Raw genomic sequence first — 20,894 nt, forward strand, 5'->3', positions numbered from 1 at the left:
CGTCAGTTCTTTGCCCCAAAACGTGCCCTTTAACCCCGTCTTTGGGTCTTGTTGGATCCCTGTGTGGGGTTGGCTGAGAGAAAGAAGTAGACTAAGAGGTAGCAGCCTGCTTAGCGTATACCCCCTGCCTCTCCCCGGACCGTGCCAGCAGGCCACCAGCCCTGGCCATCGCTTGAAGCCTTCCCAGCACGCTGCAGCTCCTCAATGTCACCGCACTGGGGGTCAGGCCAGCAATGCACAGGGGTTTGAAGCCACACATGTGGGGAGCATCCCATAGCGCAAATGAATCCCTCACCCCCTTCCTCCTAGAGGGGTTCCTTCCCTAGTTTTCTTCTTTTCCCATGGGAGGAGGACAGTTTTCCAGGACTGCGTTGGTGTTTCTCAGCCCCACACCTCCTTGCCTGGTTGCCCTGCCCCTCATCCCTCCCACCGTGGCCATCCCTTTTCCCATCAGAGGTTTTCCTGAGCACAATGTTTGCCTTCTTGACACCAAGAGACACCACTTCATCCCCAGCTCTGGGCTTTGGAAGGATCTTTTCCCCCCACCACTGATCTTTGCAAGTCCACGGCATCCAAATCTCCACAGTTAACAGTAACCTTGTGTGGTGCCCAACCAAATAGAAGAAGGAGAAGTGCTTTGTCCTCAGGGGGGACACTCAGAGCCGTGCAGGAACCCAGATCCTACAAACCCCCAGCCCTCCCCTTGATCCTCCTCCATTCAAACCTGCTGCTTACCTGGGAGGAGAGGAGAGAAACACCGAGCTCCCTTCAGCACGGGCTGGGCTCTGCGAGCGTCCCAAGGTGATGCAGCCCTCAAGTTATAGTGACATTCGATCGGCTGGAGGAGCCGATTGGCCCTGGGACCCCACGATGGGCAGGGGAGGGAAGGGAGCGGGGCTTGAGAGGGGAGAGGAGCAAGGGGAAGGGGGGAAAAAAAGGTCATACCATGTATAGGAGCAGCTGGAGGACTCGCACAGATGATGCTTAGATGGGAGGGACATGTTTGGAGAAAAAAACTGCAGGGCTTGTGTTTCTATATTTACACTGCCACCAGGCAAATGAAGCTTGAAGAGGGGTATCTGAGGCAAAGGCAGCTTGGAAATGAAACGTGGGGCCTCTGGAGCTCTGTGGTGTTGCTTAAAACATGGTCCTGGCATGCTGCTTCTCCTGGTCTGAATGCTCAGCAGCTGCCTCTGCTCTCCTGGCTGGGCAGGGATCTCCCCTGCTGCTCTCAAAATGCATGTTGTGCTGGAGCTTGGGGACCTGCTGCTGCCCAACGCTCTTTAAAACAGGCAGCCAAATGGTGTGTCAGAAGTCAGCAGCACGTAACGCATGGGGTTTGTGTGCAGCGTGGGGCCACCTCTCGCTAAGATCCAAGAGCAGAGCAGGAGCACAGCAAGACAGCGTGCCCGACCTCAAGCCACACTCAGAGCCTTTCCCAGTGTGATAAGAAAGCCCTGTTTAAGAAAAGACATCCCAGAGAGGGCAAGCCCCAGGCACCTGAACCCCCCAGTCACCCCAGCACCTGGTCAGGAGCCTTTCGGTGCTCCTCCAGCCAAGGAGCCCCCAAGGCTTTCACCCCCTAGGCTCCCTCAGCAGTTGCAGGGCTGTGCCAGCAGAGGATCGCAGCAGATCACAGTTCCCATTTCACCAGACCTCGCAGGCTCCATCTCCCCGTCCCCTCCCTCCGTCCCCCTTTGGCAGGCGTCCCGCGCTGCAGAGCATGCCCGTCGGTGTGCCTGGCAGCTCGGGCACCCCCTTCCTCCCAGCCTGTAGGAGCGGAGGAAACCTTTAGGAGCTGCAGGGCTGGTGGTATTTTTGGCCCGGGTCACAGATCGATTCCTGTCCACTCTTTCCCTGCCACTTGCAGGAAAGGGTCCCCCAGCGAGGATGTAGAGAAGAGCTTGTAAAGACGTGGAGCACGGCGCTGCAGCCTCCCATGCACCAGGTAATGTGCATGAGCAAAAATCCCCTTCTGCAGCTTGTGCTTCCTGGCTGGCCGGCAGCTTACCCCCTCGCCTGCCTCCTGAAACTCGGCTTGAGGCGATGCTCTCATTACTCACTGGGTGGGAAGAGGATGGTGCAGACAGGTTTGCACCATCCTGGAGCTGGATGGGTGGGTGCCCGGGGACACACAGCCAGACCAGGCTCCACAGCCTTTTCTCTCCCCAGCCCCAGCTCCCTGAAAGTACCAGCAGAGCAGAGCAGCTTTCAGGCTGTGTTTTGGGCATCATTCAGCATTTTTGCCATCTTCCACTGGCTCAGTTTCATTGATGTTCCAGTGGCTGGGCACGTCTCCAAGAAATACTGTATTTACAGAGCGGGGATGTACCAGAGGGGAGCCCCCTGCCTATTTCTCCTTTTATGTTTGCTGTGAAATCTGTTTGGCAAAGGTCTTCCCCAGCCTACTTCACCTGCCTGTCCTTCATAGGTTGTCCTTGCTGCTGATGGGACATCTCAGCTCAGATGCTCCACACCAACACGTGTTGGCAGAGCCATGCAAAGAGCAAAATAAGTGTTGATACAGGATGGGCAGATAGGTAGCCAGCTCTTTTGCAGCTCTTTGCTTTCCATGGTATTGCTCAGGTGCAGGCATCTGGTCTTGGTGCACTGTTTTATGGGGCACAGCATCCTGGGGATGGAGATGCAGGGGACAGTCTGCTGCCTCTGACAGAAAATAAACCAGATGCAAGCATTGTTCCCTGTGGCATCCCCTTAGCTCCCACATGCACACATCTGTGCTGAGTTCCAATCTTGATCTGGACAAGTTGCTCCAGGTTAATTCCCATCATGGTGTAATGCAGCACCTCCATGCTGTGTCTCCCTCCTACCTGGCTACTCAGTACTGTCCTAAAGTTGCCTCCATCAGGAGCACTCATCTCCATGTCCCACGTCTCATCCATGCTGTCCTGAGCTGGGCGTTGTGTTTCCAGTCCCAGCTGGTCTGGCTCTCTCTTCCCACTGGAGCTTAGGACCTGTGTCATCCCTCTGAAAGGTGGCTCATCTGATGCATGTATCCTTCCTTTGCTCTGCCATCATCTGCCTCACAAGCAAGGTTTGTTCCCCACAGTCCACTCCAATGCTTTGTGGGTCTCTCCATCAGCTTTAGCGTGTAACCATCACCCTCTCCAGCACTTGTTTCAAGCCTTAGCCACACACCCCGTGCTACCCACACAAACTACATATGCCTCATCCTTTGCCAGCTTTGCCTCGGTTTACTGCAGATCCTCCTGACCCGGGATATGCACTTTGCACATCATCTCTGAGCATCTTCTCCCTGCACCAGCAGCAAAAAACATGTGCACCTTTGAGCTGCTGCCATGCAGCCACGCCAGCAAAGGAACCACCACCACCTGCCTCGTGTTCCCTACTCTTAGCATCAACACAACATGGGAGTGATGACTGCTCAAGTCCAGCTGTGGCCTCATTTCTACCAAAACCTACTGATGTTGCTAGGTGAGGGTGCAGTGAGCACCTCTCTTTGGAGAGCCTCCTCTCACCCACCACACAGCACCCAGGCTAGGAGACAGCACTGAGGCCATGCAGAGCAGGTCACAGGCACAAACCAAGGGCTCAAAATGCACTAAATCCGTCCACCTGCTGACCACAAGCCACAGCCCAACGTGCTTTTGCGGTGACAGCATCTCCACCTGGACGACAAAACAAAAAAACTGTGTTCCTCCTTGGATAGGGACCAGAGGCTGGGACAGAGACCTGGAGAAGTTTCCATGAAGAAACCTACCCAAATATCACATTTCTTTTGGGTAGGTAGGAGCACCCAGGCTGGTTACTTGAGACAGGCCACAGGAATACACAGCATAGCAGGGCCGCTTGCACGGGAGCTGAAATCAGCCCTTCTCATCTTTTGTGGCTGTTGGCTGACCTACTGCAGCGGTCCCAGGCACTCGGAGGGGGGGAGAGGCCCCAGGGCCCCTCATACTCTTCAACATGCTCGTGCATGCACATTAGCCCTGATAATTTTACAGCTCTCAGAAAGGCTCACGGCTCAGCCAAACACGTGCATCTTTCCTTAATCCTGCCGGCCCCCGTGCTCCTCATGCATCGGTCAATGTGCAGCCACACGTTCATTAGGGGCTGCAGAGTCTGCAAATAAAGTCAGCCACATCCTTCCTATGAAACAGGCAATTACACAGGAGAGACCTAACTCCTGAAATTAATCTCTTATTCACCGGCTGCTGACCCTGAGCAAGGCGATCCAGTATCAAAGCTGATCCCGCTTGGCCAGAAGATCTCCTGAGGTCTTTCCCAAGCCAAGCTCACCCCTGGTTCTGCACTTGCACCCTCATGCTGCAGCTGCAGAGGAGCTTGCAGGGACACGTTCGTGTATCTGAAATGGGTTGTTACCCAAAGTGAAACTGCTTGCAAGGAAAAAGGGTTTTGCTTGCATGCTTCTGTCATTCACAGTCAGAACGTTCCTTTGGTGGGTTTAGTTTCCCCCCCAAAGTCCTATCTGAATATTTCCAAACCAAAATATTAAGATTTTTTTTTTTTCTCCATTTCTGGCACACTTGCCCACTTACACAGACACTGTAGCACTTGAAGTTATCCAGGAAAACCTGTAGAGCTGACTGGGGAAGAGGTGAGAAGTTTGTTTTTCTAGTTGGTGACACTTGCAATTATCAACCTTTTTACCATGGTTTAAGGCAGGTGAGAAGCAGGAGTCAGAGAAGTGGGAAGGAAACGTAAATTCTTATCCAGGTTTCCTCCCTTTCTTCTTTCTCACAGCCTAGAGAAAGAATTTCTGCAGGGGGCTTTGATCAGCAGCTCAAGGTTACAGCAGGTGCCCTGTGTGCATGAAACACTCTTTCTGATTTAATTGAAGTAGCTGCCAATAAAAAGACAGATCAGACAGAGACTATGTAAGCAGCCTCAGAGAGAGGACAGAATATATATATATATAATTAATTATTTTCTGTTCCTGGGTAAAATCCAATAACCTGTTTCATGCAGCAGGTCAAGCAGAGATCAGAATAGCCTTAAACTTTAAAATCGCCTCCTCTATTTAAGTCTCAGCAGGCCGCTGCCATTTTACCGGTGATGACGGGATCCTGGGGAATGTGAAACACAACTCAGAGGGAATAAGCAAAGACCAGGCTCCCCCAGGCTCCTCTAACACCCATGCTTAGTGTTTGGGGTCGGGACCTCAGGAGTCAACGTTTGGTTACTTGTCTCTCCCTTATCCTAGCCAGAAAGGCCTTGGGGCAGCGCTTGTGACTCTTGAGGAATCCATTCCAATACCCAGCCCTTTCCACAGCCATGCCCAAACCCCATCCCAAGTGTTTCAGGGAGGAGTCTTTCAGTTCTGTTTCTGCAGTAAAAACGAAAGGGAAGATAACAGAGCCGAGAGCAGAGATCCAGAGGCAAGCCCCCAAATCCCACCTGATACTTTCATCTATGAAGAGCAGCTGTAGCAGTCAGGACAGCATCTTTATGTGGTGTGAGGGAGGTTCCAGGCTACAGGAACTCATGAGCATTCACACAAAACAAGGGCCTTCCTTAAGAGAAGATGGAACAAGTATTTGCAGCAGCATTGTTTCACCTACCTGAATCCTGGAGGGTGGCTGGGGAACCGCAGGCTGCCAACACCTTCAGATGGTAGCTCCATGACATTTCTACATTTCTGGGGTATAAAAAGGAGAATAAAGGGCAAAAAACAAGCTCATATTAATGAGCAAACTACCTATGTATGTCTGCATCCATCTTCCTGATACCACAGTTTTCCCTGCTGCATCAGGAGGGAGGAATTCAACCAACACTTCCATGGAGGACACCAGCATGTCATCCCCTCTGCCAAACCCCATCAGTAGGAGAATCTGCCCCATCTTATCCCCCTCTAAGCCTGACAGAGGGGAAAACTCTGCATGCTTGCAAAATAAATAGGGATGGATCCAAAGACCTCTTACTTCAGCATCAGATGCAAATGCAAACCAACCTTGTGCATCGTTCATACAGCGCCTGCTGTGAATGCACTTATTAGGGTCGTCTGGTTTCAGCAGTGACAGTAGCAGAGCACAGTACAATGTGTCCTTAGGCGTTTTTAAATTCTATTTAAGTTTTCTTATTCATAAAGTGGTTTTCGTTGATTTTTTGTTGTTTTGTTTGTTTGTTTTCCTAAGTTTCCAGTTGGATTGCCTCTGGCTGTTATTGGTTTTCTCGTTTGTTTGTTTTTCCCAGCAATGTTTTCAGCGTTAGAGATGCACAAAGTCATTAGCATTCCTAAAAGACAGTGGCAGTTTTGAGATGTTAAAGTCATCAGCCAAGGAGGAATTAAGTGCATTAAGGTACTTGCATGCAGGACTGAGCATCCACCCCAAATCTTTCCACGGGTCAGTGCAGAGACAGGCACAATTTCACTATTCGTCAGAGAGGTAGAGATGGAAAAAGCAAATGGAGAGCTCACCTCCAACAGGAGAGGAGCCCACCTGGGCCACAGATTTCCCAGTCTGCATGATGCTTGATCCTATTGACCAACAAGCACCTTCAACACCTGCAGAAGAGTCAGGGTTGAAGGTGGCTCCTAAGGACTGGTTTAACCCCAAATCTGCCTGTATACAGCTGATACAAGTGACAGAAAAGCTCCCCTGGTCCTCCAACCAAAATTCATTGCTGCCTGCCCAATCCAGCAACTCCAAGCCACTTCTCCTCTGCTCCCAGCACTGCACTTTCCATGCTTACACCCCTGAATACAGCACACATCATGCCAGGATCAAGGGCGGACGTAGCCACGATTCATGCTCTCCCTCTCCAGGGACACTAACAATCAAAGCACAGCTTCAAATTTGCATTTTGCAACCCTGACTTTTTCAAAACTGTAAATCTGACCGGCAAACTTGAAAAACCTCCAACTGGTTTCACTGCCTGGAGCTATCCTGCTAGAATATCTATCCTGGCACCATCACCATCATCTGCCCTTCACTTCTCTGGTGCCTCAGATGCCAAACTTTGCAGATCCAAAGCTGGAAGCATGCAATGGTGTTACTCGATAACCCATCTTCACTCTTATTTTAGGCAATGGAACCTTTCATGCTTTCAAAAAGGACTCATTTTATTTTTGAGAAACCTCCTGTACTTATTGGCTACTGTAAATACTCTTTTCCATATGATGTTTTGAACTTACAGGGCTTTGAAAATCACAAGACAACAGCACCTGAAATGATCTTGAAGGAACGATGACCTGCTAGTCCTGTACACCAAACATGAGGCACCCAACATGCAAATGATTGCAGATGGAAAAAAGTTACACATCAGTAAGTACCGAGTTTCATCTCTCCTTACTTGATGTTGATTCCTAATTTTTGCAGTAGTTTGTTGCTCAGCTGTTCACTCTGGGAGGTGCGCTCCCTCCATCTGCTTTGGACACCCCTGTGGGATTCAGTAGATCCTCCATGCATGCCCTAAAGCCAGGCTAGATGTCTTTCTGAAGGTAAAGAAAGAGGCTGGGCAATTTGAGACATATCTAGGCTTTTGGTTTCAGGCTATTTACCCCTCAGTGGAGGAGGCAGCCTGATAGCAAGGATGAGGCCCAAGCAGCAGGGTGAGGGCCAGGACCAGTACCTGCTGTTTTGGGCCATCCCTGGAGGAGGTGAGTGAGGCTCCTAGCCCAGCCAAGCACCTTCAGTTCAGTAATTACGCTCACACTCTGCTGCTTTCATGCTTTAAAGTGCTTACTCACGGAAATCCCAATTAAGTTTTCCCCTGAGGTATTTCCAACCTCCCTCTGTTCTTCCCCTCACTCCTGAAAGCCCCAAGTCCTTCTTTGAAGGACAAAAAGTGCATGTCATTAGCATCACCAAACCACTGTCACTTCAAGTAATGAAGAGATTAAGCACCTTCCTGAAATTTATGATCTAAAACAAACTGCTCCACCACCACCACAACCCTCTGGGGACCCAATGCAAAAAAACCAGGGAAATCACCCATGGTCTGTCTTGTTACCATCATCAGGATCCTTGTAAGAGATCCATCATTTTTAAGCAAGCGCTAAATCTAACTTTTTTTTTTTTTTGTCACTGTCAGATCCATTCCTTATTTACTTTAAAAAAAGGCATTAGGGAAAGTGTGTTGAGCTAGCAAGAGATAGGAATAAGCCACCTCAGAGTCTTGTTCTGCAGCCGATCAGCTGCCATCTCATTATTTATAGATGCCCTGCTCTTCGGGCTTGTTTATTTCCCTTCCCTGAGGTGGTGGTGGGAGGCAAAGCTCTGACATTCAGGCCCAGGTGCCTCAGACCCTGACCTTTCCTTCGGAGAGCAGGCACATTTCAAGGAAACTTTAGACCCTGGTGTCCAGCACCTCACTGGGAGCTGCAAGCAAGCAGTGAGCAGAGATCTGTTAATTAGCCAGCATATACTCATAAGGACAGTCATAAAACAGGCCTATACTTATCTTATACCTGGAAAGAGAAGCAGAAGTAGTCAAGCCCCTGGTTTTGAGGCAGGACAAGCACAATGAAGACATTACATCCAGAAGAGACTCCAGTTTTCCATCAGCTAAGCTTTCCCCAAGTTCAAACGCTGCAGGAAATAGGCATTGCAATGGTTATGGGCAGTGCTTTTCAACCCCATCTCTCACATAGAATTATCTGGTAAAGCAAACTGAAAAGCAGCCCTAAAGCCTGCTACAGAACAAGACAAGTAGCACACTTGCTGCAGCTTCATTTCAGAGCGATCTCACACAAGCACACTCCAGGGCTTTCCCACGCTGGCAGGAGAATTAGTTTGTGGCTGTTCTTCCCTCCTGCCAGCTGCAGGATGGAGTCAAAACAAAATGCTGTGAACCCTTTGCACCCCCACAGGGTGGCTTTCACCTCAGGCAGGGACATCTTCATACACCACACTGCTACTGCTCTGGCCTCACTTGGAAGTCACAGCTCAGCAGAGGATGTGTAGAAGGAACAAAGATGTGTCCAGACGCTGGCCATGGCTCCTCAAATTTCTGCCTCCCCGAGGAGCTGAAGCAGAGGACAGAGGGGGCTGGGGGATATCAGTAGGCAACAAGGTGACAAGAGGAAGTCTTTCTTGTACAGAAAAAAAAAAAAATAAAGAAGTGAAATCAGAGGGTTCCTGCTCTGAACATTTTTAGAAAGCAAGGGTAGTGCAGGCTATGCGCTGTCCCTACATGACAGAAGTGCTATTACCTACAAGGTCACCTCCATAAGAGGTTTTTCATTAGACAGTTGCAGATAGGGCAGGCAGCTCACTGAAGGGCTGGGTGCCCACGCAGACAGCTACATCGGCCTCATCTCAGCTGTGTGAGCAGGCTGCAGGGGATTTTTATAGCTGACTTCTCCAGTGACTTTAGTTGAAGCCTGATTTCTCAGGTCTATTAGGTGGGCAGCTGAGCTTTCTGCTTCTCCATGCTGATGGCTCTGGAAAGCCTTCTGCATGCCACTCCACCTCTCACCCAAACACCACTCATCCCATCCTAAGTCATCCCCCCCAGTAACAGGGAAAACAGCAAGGCAAGAATCTCTTAAACAGAGCAGGCCCAGGAAAAGCATGTTTTTCCAGCATGTATCAAGCTCATTTCATCTTGTCACTCAGCCTGATGTCTCTTTTCCTCCAATTTCTGCTCAGGAAGGGAGTTGCAGGGGTTTTGAGACCAGCTTTGCTTCAGGAATTCCTACATCAACAAAATCCTCAGAGTTAGCATTGTTACAACATCTTCCTCAAATTTTATTAAATGCTTACAAAAAAAATAATCCAGGACATGCCATAAATTTAAGCAGAAAGCAAACTGATGCAGGAGGAGAGAGAGGCTGCCCTTCCTCCAGGAGGGCAGAAGCAAATTGCAAAATTATGTTGAGAGTCTTTGTGAGAAGAGGACAGGAATAAGACTTTAAAGAAAGGGTCAGGGGTGTGCTAACACCATGTATGAAGACATGGGAGAGCTCTGGAGCTGGCTTACAGAGCTGAGGCCTGGAAAGCAGAGTGCCACACTTCAGGGGCTCATTTTCCCCATGTCTACAGCAAGCCCTGACCTCTGCCAACAACTCACGAGGATGCCATTTCACCTTGGTGTCCCCCAGCATAAGAGAAGCTGCCATTTCCCATATCTCCTGCCCTTCCACAGGAGCACAGCATGCAAGTTGTCAGTGTGCCCAACACCTTTTACATTCAGAAGAGAGATTTCAATTGTTTGTTCCCTAGCTTGGGGGCTCAGGCAAATCCCTTCCTGAGAGAAGGGAGATGATGCCAGCAACCAGCACTCCTCACCTGGACAAGGAGACCTCGCACCCATGACAGACATGGAGAGAAGGCTCAGCTTTTTGAGACAAAGCTGGCACTGCCACTGTCAAGGTGGAGAAGTGGCAGGAACACTGCAGCATGGCTACTTGACTGTGATTAAAGGACAATCAAAAAAAACCAGGATTATCAAAAAAACAGGATTAAGTCAAATATAATTTGACATACACACGGAGATGGAAGATGCTTGAAGCAGATGTTGCAGAGGCTGTGCTGTAAACAGGGGAAAGTTTCACCCATGGGGTGACATGGGGTCCCTGCCCATCACAAGCCTTCCATGCACCAGTTGTCACTGGGTTTCTCGCAAGTTCCCCCCTCTCTCCCAGCACCCAGCCAGCCACCAAGAGTCAGAAGTGGTTCACCATGCAGCAGAAGCCTTGCTGGCTGGGCAGGACAGCAGCTCCTCCTCTTCCATCAGTTGAGAGAGGAGGGAGCAGAGCCACAGCCTCCCTTCTCCATAGGGGAGACAGATTTAACAATAATAATAATAAAAAAAGCCAAAGAGTCACATAGGAGGTTAAAACAGGGATTGGTTTTGCCAGCTGATCTCGTTCCTTGCATCCAGCCAGAGGCAGCACAGGGTGTTGCTCACACCCCAAAAGGAGTCAGGCTGTACTGAGGCAGACCGACATCAGGCAGGAGGAGAAGAGAAACATCCTTTCATTATCTTCTGTGGAGCAGAGGAAATAGTGGCATTGAGGATTGCATTGAGCCAGGACCAAGCTCAGCTGTAAGACAAGAGAACAAAAAATTTAAGCATGCTTGTGGCAGGGCTGTTTTGTCTAGCAATTAAAGGTGGCTTTCTCCCACTTGTTTTCAGAGCTCTGCAAACCACTTTGCTACCCATAAGAGCTTTTGCACTGCAGGGCAGCCAGCTGTACTATGTGGCAGGGCAGCTGCAGCCCCAGGCATCCCTGCATCCAGGGCTTGGCTGCCCCAGCTGATGCCCAGAGGTCATGACTGCCCAGGCAGAGGAAAGGGCACACTCCCACCAGCCTCCTCCACCCCAGGAGGCCATTAGCAGGTTCCCTTCCAAGCCCAAAGCCACTGGAGCACGTTCCTGCAGCCCCCAGCAGCTGCAGCTCTGCCCAGGACCATCTGTGGCCGTATCGGGTTCCTGCAGCTCCCGGTCTGCTCCATGTGGGACAGCTGGCACTGCCGAGGGACCCGGCACACTAATGCCTTGTCTGCCAGTGATGGATGGCTCCTCCACACCGAGACACTCCCTTCTGGTCCCAGGTTGGGGTCCAGGGGTGGTCGACCAAGAGCAGACCAGATTAACCCCTTAAAAGCCTCTCGACTCAGTTTCCAGATATGTTTCTTTCCAGCTCATCACAAGCCCACCCAAGCAGTATGTTTCCCCACCATCCCCAGGTTTTAAGCTCTGGCCTTCCTGCTGGCAAGCAAGAAGAGCTGTCTTTCCCTTCGCATTTGCTTCGTTGTGCAGCCAGGGGGAAGCCGCTCACAAGCCTTGCTGGTTGCAGGATTTCTCCGTAGCGCACAAAGCTCTGAAGGAGACTCAGACAAAGCCAAGCATGACAGGGGAGGCAAACAAATTAAGAGCTGGCTTCCTTCTGCTGCCTCATCACATCTCGCTGCTTCTCTATCCAAACACACAGACATGCCATAGACCTCATCAACCATTAGGGCTCTCTAATACCCACAGCACAGCAGGTGCCAAGCTAGAGGGATGCTGAGACAGGAGCAAGAGTGATCTTAAGAGCACAGACTACAGATCCTGAGGTCACAGGGCACAAGCCAGCCTAACTTCTGTTAGAAGAGTTTTCTTGGTGCATGTGCACTATACCTAAATTTATACACACACACCCCACCCCCCATGCCTTCCTCTCTAGGATCTGGCAGTTTGCAGCAAGACCCAGATCCTGCCCTTTTACCCATGTGAGAAGCCACATTTTTCTGGGATGCAGCAGTCCATAGGTCAAGAGCACTCAGAGCTGATCAGTCATTGGGAAGTTCATTGCCCTGCCTCTTTAGTATTCACAACACATCAAGCCTGAGCAGTTCAACCTTAAAATTCTGGCTTAGCAATGCTGCTAGACCACAGATCATCTTGTAAGGTATGCTGTTCATGGGACCACATTAACCTGGGATGGATGAAATCATTCCACAATGCATCCTAACATCAGGCAAGTGTACTAGTTCATACTGCAGCAGATAAAAATGACCTAAGCAGTTTCCAATTCCTGTGCAAACAGAACCAGAATAGCATTGAACAGCAAGTACAACCCCTCCAACTGAGGCTTTTTGGCTTTCTGACCCAGAAAAACACACACATAATACCTACAGTGCTGGGGAAAAGAGCAGGTATATGATGGAGTGGGCTCTCAGCCTTTTTTGGGGCCATCACACACTTGTTTCCAGGAGCAGCTCTTGGAAATAGTGCAGATCCTAATCCCAGCCTTGTGCCTAAGGCATGAAGCTGATAAGCTGCTGGGAATGCTCAACAGTTGTCACCCCAGCTTGCCCAAATCCCCTCGAGCCCCCTCGCCAAAATGCTGGGAGGTTTCTCATAGCTGCAGCTGAAATAAACGCACCAGCTGGGAGCAGAGCACTGCTTGCTAGGTGCTGCCCAGCCCATGCCCAGCACAGCTTCTGCTTTGGAGGGCAGCTCGCCCACATGACACCTCTTCAGTGCTTCTCTTCCCTTTTCCCCCCCCCCCTCTTTCTTTTTTTTTTTTTTTTTGGAAGAGTCATCCTCCTTTCCCCTCCTCCAGGAACTGTTTTGGTAAATGCATCATCTGCTCAGTGTGGATGAGCTTCCATGAGCCCAAAGGCAACACCAGGTGCGCAAGCACAAATATCCATTCTGCTCTTCTGAGAGCTTTATTTAGGGGCAGTTCTGCACCGTGGTATCACGCTACACCCTGTGCCTCAGGACTGATGCTCAGGCTGCAATCCCACTAAGCAGAGCACACGCAATAGCCCCTCTGGGCAACCCTGACATCACCCTGTCTCTTCCTTGTTTCAGGATGCTCAGCTGTATCCAGCACTGAGGATTAAGTGGCTCGGTGGTTTATGCTTCATTTCATAGCAAAACTCAGCAACTCTGCACTGAGAGAGAGCCAGGGCAGAGTCACATTTCCTTCTGGGAGCTGCCAAATAGTTGAAGCTGGGTGGTTGGTGTTCCCCAGCCTTGCTGAGAAGGAGAAAGAGGAGAACTGGGACTAGGTTTACCTTGCTGCCCCCAGCACAGCGAGTCTGCACAGGGCTCAGCAGAAAGGGAACAGCAGCAACAGCAAAGTGCTGCTCCAGTGAGCTGGTGGCAGAGAGCTGGGAGAGCAGCTCTGCATTCTGCCATGAGCAGCAGTTTCAGCTGATGGGGTTCCAGGTGTGATTGCCACTAGAAAGGAGAACCTGTCCAGACCACAGCCTATTTCTGTTTTGCTGGAAAATGTGTTGTACTGGGAGGACAGCAGCAAGGATCCTTAACAGAAAGGAAAAACTAGGTTTTGTCTTAAAGACTAACAAGTGCAAATAAAGGAGGCTGCCACAGCAAGGAAACGCCAGAGCTAGCGTTATGACAAGGCACTTTCCCACCAGATAAGCTCAGCTTTTTAAATCCTGCCTTTCACAGGGATGCCCTTCTGCCAGCTGAAATCAAAGCCGGTATTGACTTGGCCTCAAGTGACACACGCAGTTTATGGCTGCCCTGCTGCACACAGCACTGTGTCAGGGTATTAATAGCTGGGATTTGGAAAACTATGAGACATTCCCAACTTGCACCCCAGGAAGCGTTAGCCCAGGGGTGAGCCCACGTCTACCCTAAGCTTTGTGCTTCCTTCCAGGAGATGACAATGTTGATCACGGTCTCATCCTCCGTCCAGCCCGCTCCCACCCGTCACCACCTCTCCCCCCCTCCCACACTCCCAAAGCCCCGCAAGGACAACCTGCGGCTCCAGCAGCTGCTGAAGAAGGCAGCCAAGAAGAACGCCCTGCTAGCTGCAGAGCAATCCAAGTCCTTTCGGTCCAGCCTCTCCCCTGTGAACGAGGCCAGCTCTGACCTGGAGCATGACAGCCTTCCCCCCACAGAGACCCCCGAAGCTGCAGCTCCCGCCTGCACCAGCCTCACAAGCCACCTCTCTGTCAGGCCCGTCACCCAGCACCGTGTCCCCTCCCCGATCCGGAGGGGCAAGCCTTTTGTCCTGAAGGTCACGGAGCAGAGGTGCATCGCCGAGCACCTCAGGTTCACAACTCCACCAGCCGAGCCCCCTCCACACAGGCCAGGTGCTCCCCAGACCCCGCAGCAGCCCAGCGGCCTGGATGCCCACCTTCCTGCCCCAGACAACCCTTCCATACTCATTGTCCCCCAGCCTCCTCCTTCCAGCACGCCCCATGAAGAAAGGGCACCGGAGGTTACCTACGTCACCAAGGTGCACACTTATTTCCGCAGCGTCAAGGCACCCAGGGCCAAGACACCAACAAGCCAGACCCAAGCAACCACCAGCAGTGAAGAACAAAGGTCTTCTCCTCCAGCATCTGAACCATCTCCAGGGCAGATACCTGCACCACTTGATGACAGCAAGGCCCCAGCTCCCACGCTGGAGCCCCCCCTTCCCGTTGCTGCAGAGGCAGAGCCCCCTCACCGCACTCCCAGGCCTGCCTCTCCTCAAGAGCCCACCACAGCCCCCTTGCCCAAACCCAGCACCTCTGATGCCCGCTCCCATGAAGTTACAGCCCATGGAAGCAAAACAGAAATACCCAGATCAGAGAGAGCTCCTGAATTGCCCGAGGCAGACAGGGAGAGCTTAAAACCATCAATACCCAGCACTCCCTGGAGGCCAGCACACCCAGAAACAGAAAGCCCTGCCCGAGCTGACACCACAGGGGCCACACCTGCAGACACGAAGGTAGAACATGCCATGCACCTCCAGCCAGCCCCCAGCTTACCCAACACCAGCCCTCCCCTCAAAGCAGAGCCAGCAGCAGCATCAGGGGAAGCAGCAAGACCTGGGGCCAATGGCTGGCATCGCCTCAGGAAGCACTTGATGGTGCAGCCAGAAACACCCAGCTTCCCCGAGCCTGAGACAGAAAAGCTGGGGCAGGAGGAAGGGAACAAGAAGGACAGCTCTCAAGAAGTCATCAGTCGAGACATCAGACCATTTAAATCGAGAGCCATGAGGATGTGGGATGCTATTTTATACCAGATGACGGTCAACAAGGAGAGGAAGCAGCAAGCAGAAGAGAAGAAAGCGCAGAAAGAAGCAAGCTTCTTCCTTCCCCGCCGCCTGCCCATCCTTCTACACAAGCCACGCTTCGACGCCCGGAAACTCAGAGAGCTGGCTGCCAAACCCATGGCGAGGATCAGCACCGTGTTCGAGGTGGGCCGGTACGGACCCCGAGGAGCCAAGGAGCACACCAGGAGCTTTAACCGAACAGCATCGGGGTGGTCAGTCAACTGAAGGCGAGCTGCTCAACCACAGCCATCCTCCAGAGGTTCCTGCGGGGAGCCAAGCACGAGAGCACCTACCACTAGGTTTTCTGCCTGACAGAGCCTAGTGTCAGGAAAAAATAAAATAAAATAAAACCCCTCCAAAGCCAGCAGCCTCACGCTGAGGGTTTAAGGGTTATTCTGTATATGTACATAAGCTTAAATGCCTAACATACCACATCCACAGGTCATGAGTCAAGAAAATAAACACTTGGTTTAGAAATAGACAACGACAAACACTATGCAGTAATGTGGCAGGGAGAGGTGACACAGCAAAGAGGAGGAATTTCCTGTAGAAGAAGTCCAGTTTAGAGAAGGAGGATAGAACCTGAATTTATTTTACTCTGCTTAAGAGCAAGAGAAGTCCTAGAAACAGAAGTTGTGGTAGATGAGATGACATGAAGGGGTTTGCATTGCTCCACATCTTGTCTAGGGTGTCTTAGAAACTGAACTCTAAGAGCAAACACCTCCTTAGCCTCTCTACCACAAGCACTGCACCCTGCAGCAGTGCACTGAAGTTAGGTGGAAACACAACCCTTCACCTGAGGCACAGGAAAGGGACAGCATGAAGTCTAATCCATCCTGCTCTCACACAGCAGTTCCACTGCAAAAATAATTGGGCATTATCATTTCACACCCTTCTAGGTCAGTCTAGTAAGTTGCAGCACACAGAAGACCAGCTTCTTTGCAATAATCAAGTTCTGCTATGTATTTTACTTTTTTTTTTTTTTTTTTTTTAAGTACAGCTGGGTTTAGTGTTTTCATGATAATCAGCAAGAGCCTGCTTCAGCACATGAGTATCCAAGTTGGTGTATTTAACAAGGTGCTGTTTCCTGGGGGATCCTGCTAAGCCTATGTAGTGTCATTTTCAGGGGCCACATTACAACAGTTGTAAACTTTCTGGTGCCTGATGTCCTGAAAGAGAGCTAATTAAAACAAATTCCCTGACACCAGCCATCCACAGAGACAACTGTCCTATCCAGCATTACAGCCACCCCTTTGCATCTCCATCACCACCAGGCTTATAAACAAGAAAGCTGGTGACCAGCTATTTCTGTCTCTCAAGGGACTTTGTCATATGCTGGGATGGATGTTCCTACACAGCTGATATAGGATTGCTATGTTTAGCCCTATAGGAAATTGGATACAGGGCTCTTTACATTCTCTTCACATACGGAGGATATGGAGCTGAGCACAATTTCCCCAAGCCTAACTGGAAATAGACTTGGGGGAAGGGGAGGGGGAATAAAAGCCCTTTTTACTGCTTTGCAGACTTCCAATTTTGTGATGATGCTATCAGAAGGGCTCAGTGAAGTTTCCACTCTGCTAGTCTTATCCTCTGTTTTGTATCCTCTTCCTTACTTCAAGAGGAAAAACAGAAGAAAGCAAAATCCCAGGTATCTAAAGCTTAGATTTCTCCTCCCTCTGACCTCCAGTTTCACAAGAAAAAGCTGAAAAGAGGTAATTTGGAAACACCTCAGTAATCACAAGTGGATCCTAGATCAGCTTTGCAGGATAATTCAACACGCTGCAAGACAGGATTATGGAGAAAGATTCACATAGGAAAAGAAATCAAATAGACTGCAGCTTAAAACATGTAAAGTGCTTAACATTAAAGGCAGATAAAGATGACCTTATCAGAGTGATGAAGTGGCACCTTGCTGTAGCACAAATAGATGGACACCTATGAACAAGTCTGCATTCAGAGGCAAGACAAACAATACTGATTAGAGTTGGGAGATTAACTGCATTTGACCAGAGAACACCACTTCAGAAGCAGCTGTGCTTTAACCCACTTTATCCCACAGCAGCCCAGAACAATGAGCAGCTCTCACACAAGGCAAAGAGGAGAGGCTTATGTCCTACATCTGCTAGGCTTCCCACCAGGCTGCATCTGCAGCCCAACCCTGGTGCAGTGATGGAGAACCTCTGCTTCCACAGGGAATTAGAGGAAGGCAGGTCTCATTTCTGAACATTTGGCCCTTCCTCCACAAGACAAAAGGGCCCTGCAGAGACAGACCCTGGCACAAGAGCATTGCAGACAGGAAAACAGATGCCCAGAGGCAACAGGAGATCTCCACCACCTCCTATTTCGGAGCCTTTGCAGCACATCACAGCCTGAGCTGCCGTGATGAGTGAGGGAAAGGGAGCACCACTGGGCGTGAAGTTCAGCATCAATGTCAAACAGCCTCAGGCAGTTGGTGAGAGACCGAATTGTCACTTAGAGAAAACCTCTTACTCGGCAGCCTGCTCAGAGGTCCTGCAGCTCAGGAGATGAAAGAAAAAACTACTTGTGCTCAAGTGACTAGGAAGCTGATGAGATAGTGTTGAGTGAGGGATGTTAGGGTGAGACAGAAAGGTTTGGGAGCAGAAAGACATGAGGGGATCATGCAGTAGGGAAAGAAGATGAACATAGTAATGGGGAAGAGAATCTAAGGAGCAGGGACCTCTCAGCACATAAAATAACCAGCTAAAAGCTCAAGAACATCAACTAGCCAAGACTCTTCAGCTGCTGCAGTCCTTTTACTATTCATAGAGAAGAAAAAACAAAACAAAACCCACACATTTATGTAAGTAAGCCCATAGGACAGCAGTGCTGCTCAGTGGCTGTTCAAATGGATCCTAGAGGACTTCCCAAGACAGTCACTGACTTTTTAAGAAAGGCTACTGGAAGAAAGTGAACCTGAGGGCACCTTCCTTTGAGCTGCTTGCAGAAACTCAGGTGGGACAAAAAAAAAAAAAACTGCCAAGACATTGCTGTTAAAAACTGAAGTCCAGTAGGATCTACCCAGTGCATCAGAAGAGACTTTGGGAGAAAGAAGACAACAGATCAAAGAGGAGACCTTAGTGGGTTTCTGGGAGCCACAGGCAGAGAAGCAAGTAGAGGACAAGCCCTGTGGGCTCCTTCTCCCTTATAACTGAAAAGGTAGCTATGGGCAAGCTTGGGTTTATACTACTGCCCACCTCAAATTGGCATTCAAGAGAGGTTCTCTTCTAAATAGGCACCACAAAAGTAGAGGAAGAAAAGCAACATTCAGAAGTCAACTCCTCTAAGAAGGAAAAAAAATAGCAAACCCTCCAGGAGAACTCAAACAAAGGTGTTTTGTAGCAAACAGTGCTATTTATAAGCTTGGCTATGAAATAAAGCTTCTTTTTTATAGTAGAAGGAAAAAATGAGCTTGTTTTCACCCCCAGCAACATCCTCTCCATTCAGTTCCAGATGCTGCCTGGCTGGATCCAGCCAGTTATCACCTCCCTCCATGCCATCTCTTCTTATTGCCACATCCCTCTACCATCACCCACTGAAGATAACACCCAGAGATCTATTACCAGACACAACATGAGCTCTTGAGCTCCAAACACCATTTCAAGAGGTCACACATCCCAGCTTTGCCTCCCCTGCTTGCTGCACACCCAAGGACAGTCTGCTCTGTTGGTCTACCCAGCACAGCAGATGTTCACATCCTCCCCACCACAACCCTACCAGGGCTGGTTCCAAGAGGTTACTGAAATCATTGGAAGTTCCAGTTATTTACTGGGGTGGGGGAATTAAAGCCCAGAATCATTTGAATTATTTGAATCTCAGGACTATATCAGTCCCCATGCTTAGCCAGAGTGACCTCCAGCTATGTATTTCTCCTTGCAACATAAGAGCATTAATAAATCCAGAGATACTCCATTTGAGCTTGCAAAGGCAAACATCTTCACCAGAACAACAAATAGCTAAGAGAATAGTTTTCCAGGTTAAACACAGGTACCCAGCTCCCTAAAAACATCAGGAAAATCAGAAAACAAGCACACGCTCCTGCTGTGCTCCTTCCAGCCCAAAGCCAGGCATTTGCCCAAGAAGCAAGGCTCCAGCTGTTATTGCATTTTATCTTCCAACTTGCCCAAAGTTTAGCTGGCAGAAATAATCCAAGTGTCCCTCCAAAGCAGCACCAGGAGTTGGTTGTGCAGAGCAAGGTCACACCCCACCTACCTGGTTGAGGAGTTCTCCAGGCATGTTATTGCTCTGTGGCATCATCTATCAACACCTTCTTGTACTGGCCATGGCCTGTTGCAACAAATTTGTACTTCTTGCCAGAAGGAGTGGACTGGACAGGAGAGAAAGAAGTAGCCAGAGTCAGCAGCTTTCTCCCTCAAATAACCAAAGCTAGAGGAACATGACAGCTGTCTGTAATCCCAGAGGACTTAGGGATCCTGGTGCTCTGCAGGGTTTGTTTCACTCATGGCAAGAGCCATTTCCATTCCCTGCATGCTGGCAGCAGTACAGATCCAGGAACAGACAATGTACTTCCATCTTCTCTCAGGCTGGATTGGATGGTCTCTGTCTGAACAGCAGCTGCTTGCTGGATTTAATAGCCATTCCCACAGAGGTACCAGTAGGCACAAAATCCCAGATCCATCTACAAGCATTAACACTACTTTAGGCCTAACTTCAGATGTTTTTCTTTACTCTCAGGACTAAAAAACATAACAAGGGCTAAGTAATTCGTGTTTGCAGTTCGATTTTAGCTTAGAAGGTTTGGGCTACCAGCCCATTGTCTGAGAAGAACAAACCATTCAGAAGACCCTTCAGTATTGCTGGTTATGTGGATTTGCTCATTATTGTAGATTTTTGCCCACATTTTTGCTAGGACTGGAGCTATAAGAACTCTTCCTAACAGTGACCTCATGCATGCAATTGCACTGATAGTTACAGGCAGCCCTTGTCTCTATATGTCGCTGTCTTCTCAGTGCTTCCAACCCAGCTAAGAGCCCTTTCCCTATTGTGAAAAGGGAAGGACTCCTGCCATCACACAGGCACCAACTTACCTTGATATTGGTCTCAGGTTTGGGACTGCCCTTCTGTTCCCAAAGGCTTCTTTTGCTCACGATGTCCCCAGCCACGATATCCTGGGAAGATGAGGTTCTGATTACCCTCCACCACCAGTGGTGCTGGACGTGCCTCCATTCACATCTCCTCCAGCCCCACGCATCTGACCTCCTTTTACAGCTACAATATCACATTGTCTGACCTACAGCAGCTGCAGCTAAAACCCAAGACTATGAAAACTTCTTCCTATTCCCTGTACATCCTGTGTTTTCCTCTCTCTCACTGTCTCCAACAAGAGCCTGGACCAGAGATCCCAGATGTTTATTTTCTTAGGTTTGTTAACTATTTAAGACATGTTAACATC

At 49.8% G+C, this 20,894-nt stretch overlaps 3 protein-coding genes across 4 annotated transcripts in view; 1 reads left to right on the forward strand and 2 right to left on the reverse strand.

Moving 5' to 3' along the window:
- TNNT3 (troponin T3, fast skeletal type) overlaps positions 1 to 5,962 on the reverse strand; it is a gene marked incomplete at its 5' end in the record, with an annotated part of 35,795 nt that extends 29,833 nt beyond the window's left edge. The window contains 2 exons of the mRNA XM_082762822.1: positions 5,565 to 5,641; positions 5,954 to 5,962. Of these exons, the coding sequence (XP_082618948.1) occupies positions 5,565 to 5,641; positions 5,954 to 5,962 (86 nt within the window). The remainder of the gene's footprint in view (positions 1 to 5,564; positions 5,642 to 5,953) is intronic.
- PRR33 (proline rich 33) lies at positions 1,811 to 15,808 on the forward strand. The gene is made up of 3 exons (XM_082762053.1): positions 1,811 to 1,948; positions 7,141 to 7,268; positions 14,072 to 15,808. The coding sequence occupies exons 2-3, from the start codon at positions 7,248 to 7,250 to the stop codon at positions 15,683 to 15,685; spliced, it is 1,635 nt and encodes a 544-aa protein (XP_082618179.1). The 5' UTR covers positions 1,811 to 1,948; positions 7,141 to 7,247; the 3' UTR covers positions 15,686 to 15,808.
- The window catches only part of LSP1 (lymphocyte specific protein 1), a 40,147-nt gene continuing 28,924 nt past the window's right edge, over positions 9,672 to 20,894 (reverse strand). For both annotated transcript variants that reach the window (XM_082762055.1, XM_082762056.1), the window contains exons 9-11: positions 20,530 to 20,610; positions 19,694 to 19,808; positions 9,672 to 10,993 (exon numbers count right to left, since the gene is read on the reverse strand). In XM_082762055.1, the coding sequence (XP_082618181.1) occupies positions 19,719 to 19,808; positions 20,530 to 20,610 (171 nt within the window). In that variant the 3' untranslated portion in view covers positions 9,672 to 10,993; positions 19,694 to 19,718. The remainder of the gene's footprint in view (positions 10,994 to 19,693; positions 19,809 to 20,529; positions 20,611 to 20,894) is intronic.

This window comes from Aythya marila (assembly GCF_965140915.1).
Source record: "Aythya marila genome assembly, chromosome: 5".
Taxonomy (NCBI): Eukaryota; Metazoa; Chordata; class Aves; order Anseriformes; family Anatidae; genus Aythya; species Aythya marila.